General features: G+C 39.2%; 1 protein-coding gene across 1 annotated transcript in view; it reads left to right on the top strand.

The window, feature by feature from the left end:
* Positions 1-12,238, top strand: part of SNTB2 (syntrophin beta 2) — a 101,846-nt gene that overhangs the window by 38,361 nt on the left and 51,247 nt on the right. The window contains exon 2 of the mRNA XM_007449951.1: positions 6,168-6,381. Coding sequence (XP_007450013.1) covers positions 6,168-6,381 — 214 coding nt within the window. The remainder of the gene's footprint in view (positions 1-6,167; positions 6,382-12,238) is intronic.

Raw genomic sequence — 12,238 nt, 5'->3', positions numbered from 1 at the left:
GTACGTGGGCCTCTCACTGTTGTGGCCTCTCCCGTTGTGGAGCACAGGCTCCGGACACGCAGGCTCAGGGGCCATGGCTCACAGGCCCAGCCGCTCCTCAGCGTGTGGGATCTTCCTGGACCGGGGCACGAACCCATGTCCCCTGCATCGGCAGGCACTCTCAACCACTGTGCCACCAGGGAAGCCCCAATAATTTATTTATTTTAATTTTAATTTTTAAATTATGCAGTAAAATTGGCTCCCCCCCCCCATATGGTGTACACTTCTGTGAATTTTAACCCATGTGTAAATTCTTGTGACCTTCACCACAATAAGGATATAGGCTAGTTCTACACTCAAAAAAAACTCATCACACCTTCCCCATGCCTGTCTTCATACAGTTTTGTCTTTTCAGTAATAGAATCATGTAGTATGTAACCTTTTGACACTGGCTTCTTTTACTCAGCATAATACCTTTGAGATTCATCCAAGTTGCTCAGTTAATTTTCCTTTTTTAAAAAAAATTTTATTTATTTTTTAATTTATTTTTGGCTGCATTGGGTCTTTGTTGCTGTGCATGGGCTTTCTCTAGTTGCGGCAAGCGGGGTCTACTCTTTGTTGTGGTTCGCGAGCTTCACGTTACAGTGGCTTCTCTTGTTTAGGAGCATGGGCTCTAGGCACGTGGGCTTCCGTAGTTGTGGCACGTGGGCTAAGTAGTTGTGGCTCTCGGGCTTATTTGCTCCACGGCATGTGGGATCTTCCCAGACCAAGGCTCGAACCCGTGTCCCCTGCATTAGCAAGCGGATTCTTAACCACTGCGCCACCAGGGAAGCCTCTCATTTTCCTTTTCATTGCCAAGTAATATTCTGTTCCCTGGCTGTACTGCAATTTATCCATTCACCCATTAAAGGAAATTTGGGTTGTTTCCAGTTTGGGCACTTAGGAATAGAGCTGATAAAAAAACATTCATATATGTGAACATATATAAACATAAGTTGATGTGAATGTAAGTTTTTGTTTTTCTAGAATATAATTTACTTATTCAATATATTTATCCTTTTTTATTTTTGCATGTTTTGTTCATGGATATATTATTCTAGGTTCCCAAAACAGTTCCTGGCACATAGCAGGAGCTCAGTAAATTAGAGAATATGCAATGTTATTGATACTTTAAAATGGAAAGGTATAATGAAACCAGAGTCACTCTGAACACGTATAGGGTTTACATCACCAAACCCTAGACTGCAGCCTACTCAGACCCTAAATGGCAAGAGACTTGAGCTGAAAGACACCTGCAAGTTGAGAATGTAAAAGGCTTTTTACGAAAAATAAAGTAATTCCTCCCTAATGCTTTTGGTGGCCATCTATCAGATTCCTGATTTGGAGGAGGAGCTTGGGATGAGGTCGAGGAGAAACTTCTCGGGAGAATACTTGAACAGTGATGTCATCGTAACTCACTTGTGAGACAAATGAAAAGCCAGCTCTTCCACCCTAAGGATAGGTCAGAAACAAACTTGTTTGCAAAAGCAGGGGAAATATTGGCACGATTCTCCCTACATTGTCTGATCCATTTAGTTTCACTTAAACTCATAGTAAAGGTCACTTGAAGAGATAAGAAAACAATAAGCATTAGAAAATAGAGAGGAAAATAATGATTATATGAGAGATTGATGTTTATATAAGGGAAGGTGATTGATATACCAGAATACTTGTGTTTACAGCCATAGGCTACTTCTGCACTACAAAGTATCTTTTGGATAAGCTTTTAAAAGCCACATAAATGGCATCAGTTTAAAATCAGATGCTGCCTAATGCCCCAAACCAGGATAGCAGTTTACCTTGTTAATATACATGGACCCCTGTAACCTTATTCATTAGAGCATGGAATTCAGTAAGAATCAGTTGGATCTTGGATCCTATCCCGTGCATTATAGTTTTAGAATGTTCAACAAGGTTTTAGTTTAAGGTGGTTCCATGTTTAAAGTTTGAGTAAGTTTTTGGAATAAATTTTCTTCCTTTCTTAAATCAGGTTTTTTGTTTTTTATATAAATGATATGGGCTCATCAAAGTTTCAAATATACACAACTACATAAAGAAAAAAAGAGGCAATCCTATGCATATTTCTAGGCACTATTGATATTTTGCTGAAAATCTTCCCAGATGTCTTTCCAGGTGTGTGTACAGTACATGTATATGTTTGTTGTCACAAAAGAGAAGGGATTATAGTGATGCTTTTAGAGTGGGGGGAACCCCCTTCATTTTCAATAAGAGCGAGCAGTGCGTAAAAGAAAGATTAACTTTAGTAACTAAACACCTAAAATACTATAAACATCAGAGTTTAAGCATTTTGAGGATGATCTTTAACTATCAGGAGAGTGAAATAACTCTGAAATATATCACAGTTTCTTTTATTTAAATTTATTTAAAGATTTTATTTTTATTTATTTATTTATTTCGGCTGCGCCGGGTCTTAGTTGCAGAACGCGGGAACTAGTTCCCCGACCAGGGATCGAACTCGGGCCCCCTGAATTGGGAGTCTTACCCACTGGACTACCAGGAAAGTCCCATGTCACGGTTTTTTGTTATTATTATTATTAATTTATTAATTTATATTTCTTTTTGACTGCTTTGGGTCTTTGTTGCTGCGCGCAGGCTTTCTCTAGTTGCGGCGAGCGGGGGCTGCTCTTCATTGTGGTGCACGGGCTTCTCATTGCGGTGGCTTCTCTTGTTGCGAAGCATGGGCTCTAGGCGCGCAGGCTCACTAGTTGTGGCTTGCAGGCTCTAGAGCGCAGGCTCAGTAGTTGTGGCACACGGGCTTAGTAACTCCGCGACATGCGGGATCTTCCCGGACCAGGGCTCAAACCCGTGTTCCCTGCATTGGCAGGCCGATTCTTAACCACTGCGCTACCAGGGAAGTCCCCATATCACGGTTTCTGAGTTGACCTGAATGCCATGTGGCGGTGTAAAGGCTTTGCTTATCCTGCCGGGTATCCAGGTTAATGCACTGTGGCAACAGGGGACGTCTAAGAACAGGACTCAGACAGAGCACCCTTAACTTTTCACCTTTCCTGAATCTCAGGTAAATTAGAAACAGATGTCTGTTTATGGTTCTCCAGCCATTATGGATAACCAGTTAGATGGGGCTATGGGTGCCATTGTCATCAACTCAAGTGAAACTCATTGCTCTTTTAATAAGGCCATGCAATAGGCTATGTGTGTGTGTCTATTTTATTTAAATATGTGTAGTAATCAACTCACTGATGCTACTTTGTGATCAAACGAACTTCTGAGTATATCATAAAGCGGGCTTTTCTAACCACTGTAGTATTCAGGAGTAGTCATTTAGAATGTCTTTAGTTTCCCCCAATTGGTAGCCCAAAAGTTAGTATACTGCCATAAATGTTTAAAAAGTAACTCTCTGCCATTGGCAGTGACTAGAAACTGTAAGAATTTCTGCCAAAGTTATTGTGATCTAATTCTCTCTTGAAAGCACAAAGCTAAACTAAAGCATGTATTGAAATGCCTGAGTCAGCTGCTCAAAGGATACACTGGTTGCGCCCCTTCTCATTTTTTTCTAGGATGAAAAAAATCTCCTTGGTGACCTGAGCAGTTAGCTTTTACTCTATCCACCTAGAAATACACATATTATAACTATACATAGAAAGCACACACACATAAAAACACACAAACTTTTTCTAAATGTTGGCATTAGCATTATTATATATTCTAGAATTATGCTTAACTTCAGCAGATCTTCTTGAATAACTTATAGGAAAATAATTTTGCCTCTTCTGATTGCTGTTTGAAATTTTTAACTTTTCTAGCTTTTTAAATTAGGGAAGGAGAAGAAAGGCGCCTACTATTTATTGAATGTTTAGCATATGCCTAGAATTTTTACTTGCTTAGTGTTACTGCCATTTTATAGATGAGGACTTCAGGACTGTCAAGTGAGGTCATATAGCTCAGAAGTAGCAAGCACAGTTAGTAGTTAGTATTTGAACAAGGTCTGATTCCAAAGGCCTCTCTGTCACCACATCATGTAGAGTGAGTGGTAGGATGCTATGCTTATAAAAGATTATCATCAGTATTACTAAGTAAAAAAAAAGCAAGATGTGGAAACAGTAAGCATAATATACTACCATTGTGTGTATTTATGTATATACACACATATGTGTGTCTATTTTCATACATGCTTAGCCTGTTGCTGGAAGACCATACAGTAATTGCCTCCAGGGATGGGAATTGGGCTGCTAGAAATACATACTGTTTATCATAAAACCTTTTATACTTTTTGAATTTTGTTTTTTTCTCTCTTTTTTAAAAAATTTATTTAATTTTTTTTTGGCTGCATTGGGCCTTTGTTGCTGCGTGCGGGCTTTCTCTAGTTGCAGCGAGCGGGGGCTACTCTTCATTGCGGTGCGCAGGCTTCTCATTGCGGTGGCTTCTCTTGTTGCAGAACACAGGCTCTAGGCACATAGGCTTCAGTAGTTGTGGCACGCGGGCTCAGTAGTTGTGGCTCGCGGGCTCTAGAGCGCAGGCTCAGTAGTTGTGGCACACAGGCTTAGTTGCTCCTCGGCATGTGGTATCTTCCCGGACCAGGGCGCGAACCCTTGTCCCCTGCATTGGCAGGTGGATTCTTAACCACTGCGCCACCAGGGAAACCCTGAATTTTGTTTTATATGAATGTATTACCTATTCAAAAAAGAAACAATATTCTAAAGACTTGTTAGCTATGTTTTTAGAAACATAGCTGATTATTTTTTAGATTTAGTAATCTATTTCTTAGTAAAGTTTCATAGGCTTGTGAAGCTTCTAATGCTATAAAATATTAATACTAGCTATTATGACATTGATAAGCATTGATAATGATCATATCTTTCTAGTTTTTCAGTTCCCATGATACTACTCTAATGACCTACCACAGTGGAATTTTAGAGGAGGTAGATTACTGATGTAACATATATTGATGTTAGAAGAGGAAATGGCTTATCTACATTCAACTGATTTATTGACATTTTAATGCTTAAGATTTTACTAAAAAAGGATTTAATAATCTTCAGTTTATCTAGTTTTTGAAATAAGAGCACAGTGCCTCAAATGATAGTAGTTGCCAGTCATGAATGAGGTAAAAGAAGTATTTTATATGTCTTAAAATTGAACTTAAAAGAAAAACGTTTCACATATATTAAGAGCTATATCTTAATTTGGGGCTACCGTTAATAGAAATACCTTGTTTTTGACTATGTTTTTGTACTTGTTTTTCAAAGCTATAAGGGTTTGTTTCCAAAGCTGTCTCCCTTACTAGACTGGGCATTCTTTGAAGGCAGGGTCCATGCCTAAGTTGCTCTTGTATTCTCAGTGGCTAGCCTAATGCCTGATACTTGGAAGGTAGCTGAAAATGTTGACTGAGTTGAATCGAATTGAAGTAGAGATACATAGCTTAGTCTGGAGAAGAGAGAGATCATCTCAGTCTTCAGATATCTGAAGGGTTCTGGTGTGGAAGAGATTAAGTTTGTTCTGTATGGCTTCTGTAGTCAGCAAACCAATGGGTGGAAGTTTCAAATTTCTAAATGTTGAGTTGTCTAAAGCTAGATGGGGCTGTCTCAGGAGGTACTGAATCTATCCAGATTCATTCATGATGGCCAACTACTGAGATAATTCAGGTATTTAATTGTTCATTTTTTCCTTCACTCATTTATTCACACATTTACTGACTAGGCACTGGTCTGGATGTTAGACACCAAGACTGAATAAATTGTAAACCCTGCCTTTGGGGAACTTGCAGCCAGCAGGGAACTGAAGTATTAACAGAGGATTACAACCCAGGGTGCTTAGAGGTTGCTACAGAAGAGTAATGGTAATGCCCTGGAGAGAGTGAACAGGAAAGGCTGCTGAGGAGGTGACTCTTGAGTAGAGTTGGCCAGGCCAACAAAGGGAGAAAGGAGTCCTAAGCAGAAGCAACAATATGCAAAGACTCAGAAGTTAAAGTTTTTAGGATAGAGTAGTGGTATATCATTTAGATTACGTGCTCTTAAAGCACCCTCCAATCTTAAGATTCTGTGTCCTGGCTCTTTAACTTCGTGTATTTTTTCACTTCATGCCAGATAGTTCGTGTATGTATATATTTCAGTTGTTATTTTTCATAGGAAGCAAAAATACTAACCTTCTTCTTTGATTTTTGTTCATAGTTAAATTCATCCGAGAAGTAACGCCATATATCAAGAAGCCATCATTAGTATCAGATCTGCCATGGGAAGGTGCAGCTCCCCAGTCACCAAGCTTTAGTGGCAGTGAGGACTCCGGTTCTCCAAAACACCAGAACAGCACCAAGGACAGGAAGGTCATCCCTCTCAAAATGTGCTTTGCTGCTAGAAACCTAAGCATGCCGGACCTGGAAAACAGGTGAGCTGTACCTAAGGAGAACATTGTACTCACAGCTTTGCAAACTTACAGATATGTTGCAATATTACTTTCTCCATTTGCGTATTTTTATGCAATAATATGACTGTTGACTAAATTATATAGAGGAAAACATCAGTCTGAGATGAGAGAATCATTTTTGTACTTCCATATTTAAATTACTTCACACATATATGTACATATATAGATCAATTTTGGATGAACACACAAGAAGCTTAATGATGGTTATGCCTGGGGAATGAAATGGGATTAGAAGGTAGAAGGAAAGAAGAGGCTTCTACTTTTCATTTTAAACCTTTCTGGAGTGTTGCTATTAGTTTATTCATTATGAATATTACTTAATATTCGAAAAAGTCTTGTCCAAGAAATTTTAAAAAATATCTTCTAGGAGGAAATTCCTTATACTATGGTTAGTGTAAAGAATCAGAGATTTTAAAAAAAAAGAAAAAAGATTCAGAGATCTTCATTACAGGTCAGGCTGCATCAACTAATAACGTGACTGTGGCAAGTTAGCTTCTTTTGACCTCAGTTTCCTCATTCGTGAAATGAGAGCATTGGATTGGGTAATTTCTAATGTCCCTCCTAGTTCTATCACCATTTGGGTTCTATGACTTTGTCTTCATTAATGCCATGACGTGGTACTGGTAAACCTAATGTTTGGTTAGAGATTAGGGGAAAAAAAGAGATGAAGAAAGTAGTCCAAAGACATAGTTAAGGACAAACTTTTTATAATATACTTTCGCTTTTATGGTCTCCTCTGATCTGAATGCATAGCCAGGTGCCTAATCAGGATGGGATGGTTCACAGAAGACAGCAAGAAGCTGAATGACCTTCTTGGGCATTTTAGGCCATGGGGACATGGAAGCTCCTCCTCTATAATATATTATGTGTATGCTGGAAAGAGTTGAGCTCTGCAATCACACAGACCTTGGTTTGAGTACAAACTAGGTCACCTGCTCCAAGGAAGGCTCTGAGCAAGTTCCTTCGCCTCTATAAACCTCCATATTCTCAGTGATTAAAAAAAAAGAATAACTCAGTGTGCAGATTAAATGGCATAACACACATGAAGCCCTTTGTATAGAGCCAAACATATAGTAGGTTCTCAAGGAATAGTAGCTTAAAAAGTCTTAACTGGGCTTCCCTGGTGGTGCAGTGGTTGAGAATCCGCCTGCTGATGCAGGGGACACGGGTTTGTGCCCTGGTCCAGGAGGATCCCACATGCCGCGGCGCGGCTGGGCCCATGAGCCATGGCCGCTGAGCCTGCGCGTGCGGAGCCTGTGCTCCACAATGGGAGAGGCCGCAACAGTGAGAGGCCCGCATACCGCAAAAAAAAAAAAAAAGTCTTAACTGCTAACTTTGTATACATACATATATATATTTTTTGGCCACGCCATGCAGCTTGTGGGATCTTAGTTCCCTGACCAGGGATTGAACTCGAGCCCTCAGAGGTGAAAGTGCAGAGTCCTAACCACTGGACCGCCAGGGAATTCCCATGTATACATATTTTGAAAATTACATTCTGATATATTTGTATTGTTTTTATTTGCTTTCTTTTAAAAGTTCAAGACATAGAAATTACTTCTTATTATATACAGGTTTATTTGTGAAAGATTGTGTGTATATTGAATCATATATAAATACAGAACAGCCTGATCTTTAAAGAAATGCTTTTTTTTTCATACAGTAAGAATCTAATTTGTACTTATGCATACCAGGGTCGGGGGGGAGATAGATTGGGAGATTGGGATTGACATATAAACACTACTATGTATAAAATAGATAACTTATGAGAATAGACTGTAAAGCACAGGGAACTTTACTCAGTGCTCTGTGGTGACCTAAGTGGGAAGGAAATCCAAGGAACAGGGGATATATGTATATGTGTGGCTGATTCACTTTGTTGTACAGCAGAAACTAACACAACATTGTAAAGCAACTATGCTCCAATAAAAAGAAAGAAAAAAGAATCTAATTTTTAAGGTAAATAATCAACTCTGCCTCTTAAATCCAAATTAAAATTTTTTTCTCAAATGAGATATATTTATGTAGAGACTTTGATCTGTTAATCATGGACTTAAAAAAAATTATGTAGTTAGGACTATAGAGAAGGAATTAGAATAGAGTTACAATGTGATAAAGAGAACAAATAGACATTAAATTTGTCAACTGATTGTCAGGCTGAGGAAAGTATTCAGGCTAAGTCCCTTCATAATAAATCATTTCTTTTTTTAAAAAAAATATTTATTTATTTTTGGCTGCTTTAGGTCTTGCTGTACGTGGGCTTTCTCTAGTTGCAGCAAGCGGGGCCTACTCTTCATTGCAACGTGGGGGCTTCTCATTGCAGTGGCTTCTCTTGTTGCGGAGCACAGGCTCTAGGCGTGTGGGCTTCAGTAGTTGTTGCTCGCGGGCTCTAGAGCTCAGGCTCAGTAGTTGTGGCACATGGGCTTAGTAACTCCGCGGCATGTGGGATCTTCCCAGACCAGGGCTCGAACCCGATGTCCCCTGCATTGGCAGGTAGATCCTTAACCACTGTGCCACCAGAGAAGTCCCTATAAGTCATTTCTGAGAATGAGAATAGATTGTTGTCTTAGTCTGTTCAGGCTGCTGTAACAAAATACCATAAACTGGGTGGCTTATAAACAACAGAAATTTACTTTTCACAGTTAGGGAACAGCCTTGGAAGTCTAAGATCAAGGCACTGGCATATTTAGTGTCTGACGAAGGCCCACTTCCTGATTCATAGATGGTCATTTTCTTGCTATGTTCTCACATGGCAGAGAAATCTAGACAGCTCCCTGGGGTCTCTCTCATGAGAGCACTAATCCCATCTGTGAGGGCTCTGCCCTTACGATCTAATCGCCTCCCAGAGGCCCCATCTTCTACTTTTGTCACATTTGGGGTTAGGACTTTTTTTTTTTTTTTTTTACAGTACACGGGCCTCTCACTGTTGTGGCCTCTCCCATTGCGGAGCACAGGCTCCGGACGTGCAGGCTCAGTGGCCATGGCTCACGGGCCTAGCTGCTCCGCGGCATGTGGGATCTTCCCAGACCGGGGCACGAGCCCGTATCCCCTGCATTGGCAGGCGGACTCTCAACCACTGCGCCACCAGGGAAGCCCTGGGGTTAGGATTTTAACATATGAATTTGAGGCAGGGACACAAACATTCAGTCTACAGCACCTGTAGTGCTGCTGATATATTTCTATAGCACGCTGGGGTTGTGGGAGGGAGAGAAGGAAGGAGGAAGGTGATATGACTTGGCTGTATTGCTGAAAGTGGTGCTAGTTTATCATCCACGAAGACATCTTTTAGAGCTCAATAACCTTGACCTTTATTATAAACTTGGGGCTGCATTCTCTTTAGCGTATATGCTAAAGACATTTGGTGGATGGTCAAGTTTGAAGTAGATTTTCAGAACCAACAGGAGAGGGCAGTTTGGGCTATAAGAGTTGTATCACACCGTGCTCTTCAGTAAGATGATCTTATTACTCTACAAGGATAGGTCTTAGAAGAGTTAGGCTTTTGCAGATTATCAGGCTTAATGCTGCAAAGTAATTCGTTTCCAAAGTTACTTAAAATACCAAATTTGGGAACTTCCATGGTGGTCGCGTGGTTAGGACTCTGTGTGCAGTGCTCTCAGTGCAGGGGGCACGGGTTCGATCCGTGGTTGGGGAACTAAGATCCAGCATGCTGCATGGCGCAGCCAAAAAAAGAAAAAAAAATACCAAATTTGCAAATGATCTGCTTTTTGTAAAATGTAAGTTGGAAGAGATTCAAGGTTTTTCTTAAGTCACTCTTACTTGCATTCCAGTGTGCTTTCTAGAGAAAAAGAAAAGCAGTAGAATTGCAGGGACCTGGCAAAATTATGCTTAACTTTGGTTATACCCACAGGAATGTGAACATCTATCCTAAGTGTCTTGGTAGAAAAAAATGTTCAGAGCCATTGAGTAATTAGACTGAAGTTAGGGTGATGGACTTTGTAACTTTAGGCAAACTATTTGTTTTCATAAGCCTTGGTTTCCTCCTGTATAAAATGAAAGGTTATATGAGGATTAAATAAGAGAACAATTATAAAATTGGCATAGTATGCTCTCAATATATTATTATTATAGGTGCTGTTGGTGTCCTTCTAACCTTAAATAAGTCCCTTAATTTCTCTGTCCTCCTCTTTTTTTCTTTCTGTAAAATGGACATAATAATGCTTGCTCAACTCTGTTCTTTTACTTCAAGGATAAATAAGATAGTATCTGTAAAATCACTTGGAGCTCTTTGATCCTTAAATTTATCTCAGCTCTGTCAAAGGAAATGTCATGACAGGTAACACAGCTGCAACATTTAAAGCCATGGAGAAAACCAGTTCATTTAGGAACAGCAAAAATAAGTTTCATCAGGACATCTGTCACCAAGATATTTATCACATTGCAGCCTTATATAACTGACCATATTTCTATTTGAAAATCTTAATCTTCCACAAAGTCTTTGGTAAAACTCTGACAAGGAATAGGCTTAGATGTGCCCTAATCTGGAAAATAATTATGAATCTGGTATTTAAGCCCTACATAGGCAAGTGGATTCCCATCATCATTTTTTCCCTAACAATTTATTATGAAAATCTTCAAACATACAGCAAAGTCGAAAGAATTTTATAGTCAACACTCATTTTTCCACCACCTAGATTCTGCCATTAACATTTTACTATATATACTTTATCATGGATTGGCCCACCTATCCGTCAATCCATTTTAATTTTCTTTGATGCATTTCAAAGTGAATTGCACACATTAGAATATTTCTCTCTGCTCAAGCGTGCATATAGAGTTCAGTGTTTTCGTTGTAGCTTTTTTCTTTTGAGACAATATTTGCATACAATAAAGTACACAAATCCTAAATTTTGACAGATGCATAAAATTATGTAACCCAAGCCTATCAAGATACAGGACATTACTGTTAACCTTGGAAAGTTTTCTTTTTCCCCTTCCCAGTCGATTCCCTCCCCCACCTTCCAAGGCTACTACTGTTCTGGCTTGCTGTCATAGATCTGTTTCATCTATTCTAAAACTTCATGTAAATGTAGTCATATCATATGTACTTTTTTGTGATAGAATTAACTCAGCGTAAGAATTTTGAGATTCATTCTTCTTGTTGCATGTAACAATAACTCTTTCTCTTTTATTGCTGAGTAGTGTTATGTTTTATGAATATAGCATAGTTTCTTTATCCATTTTCCTATTCACGGATACCTGAGCTATTTCCAGTTTGGAGCTAATATTAATAAAGTTACTATGAATATTTTTGTACAGCTCTTGTGGGCATACATTTTTATTTCTCTTGGATAAATTCTTAGGAGTGAAACTGCTGGCTCAAAGGGTAGGTGTATGTTTAGGGTTTTTTTATTATTATTTTTATTATTTTATTTTTTATGTTTAGTTTTTTAAAAAACTCCCAGGCTTTTTTCCAGAGTGGTTGTGCCATTTTACATGCCCACCAGCAGTGTGTGAGAATTTCCATTGCTTCACATCCTTGCCAGCATTGGTAGTGTCAGTCTTCTTAATATTAACTATTCTGATGGGTGTGTAGTGGAATCTCTTTGTGGTTCATCCTTCATTTTAATGTAAAGACTTCACTTTCTAGATAAAAAACTTGTTTGACATGAGAGGAAAGCGTCCTTTTTTTCTGTTTTACTACGTTGATTTAGTTTCACTATCTAAAGCTGAGAAAAAGTGCTAACCATCAGAATGAATAAGTAAAGAGGGGGAGGAAGTTTATTCACTTCTTCCACCTCTAGTCCTTAAGACCTCACTAGATGCTTCTGATAGTTATAAGCGGTTCATTGTGGAAAGT

This window comes from Lipotes vexillifer, unplaced genomic scaffold (assembly GCF_000442215.2).
Source record: "Lipotes vexillifer unplaced genomic scaffold, Lipotes_vexillifer_v1.1 scaffold1235, whole genome shotgun sequence".
NCBI classification, from domain to species: Eukaryota; Metazoa; Chordata; class Mammalia; order Artiodactyla; family Lipotidae; genus Lipotes; species Lipotes vexillifer.
Note: the sequence above shows the minus strand (reverse complement) of the source record. Positions and strands in the feature narration are given on the sequence as shown.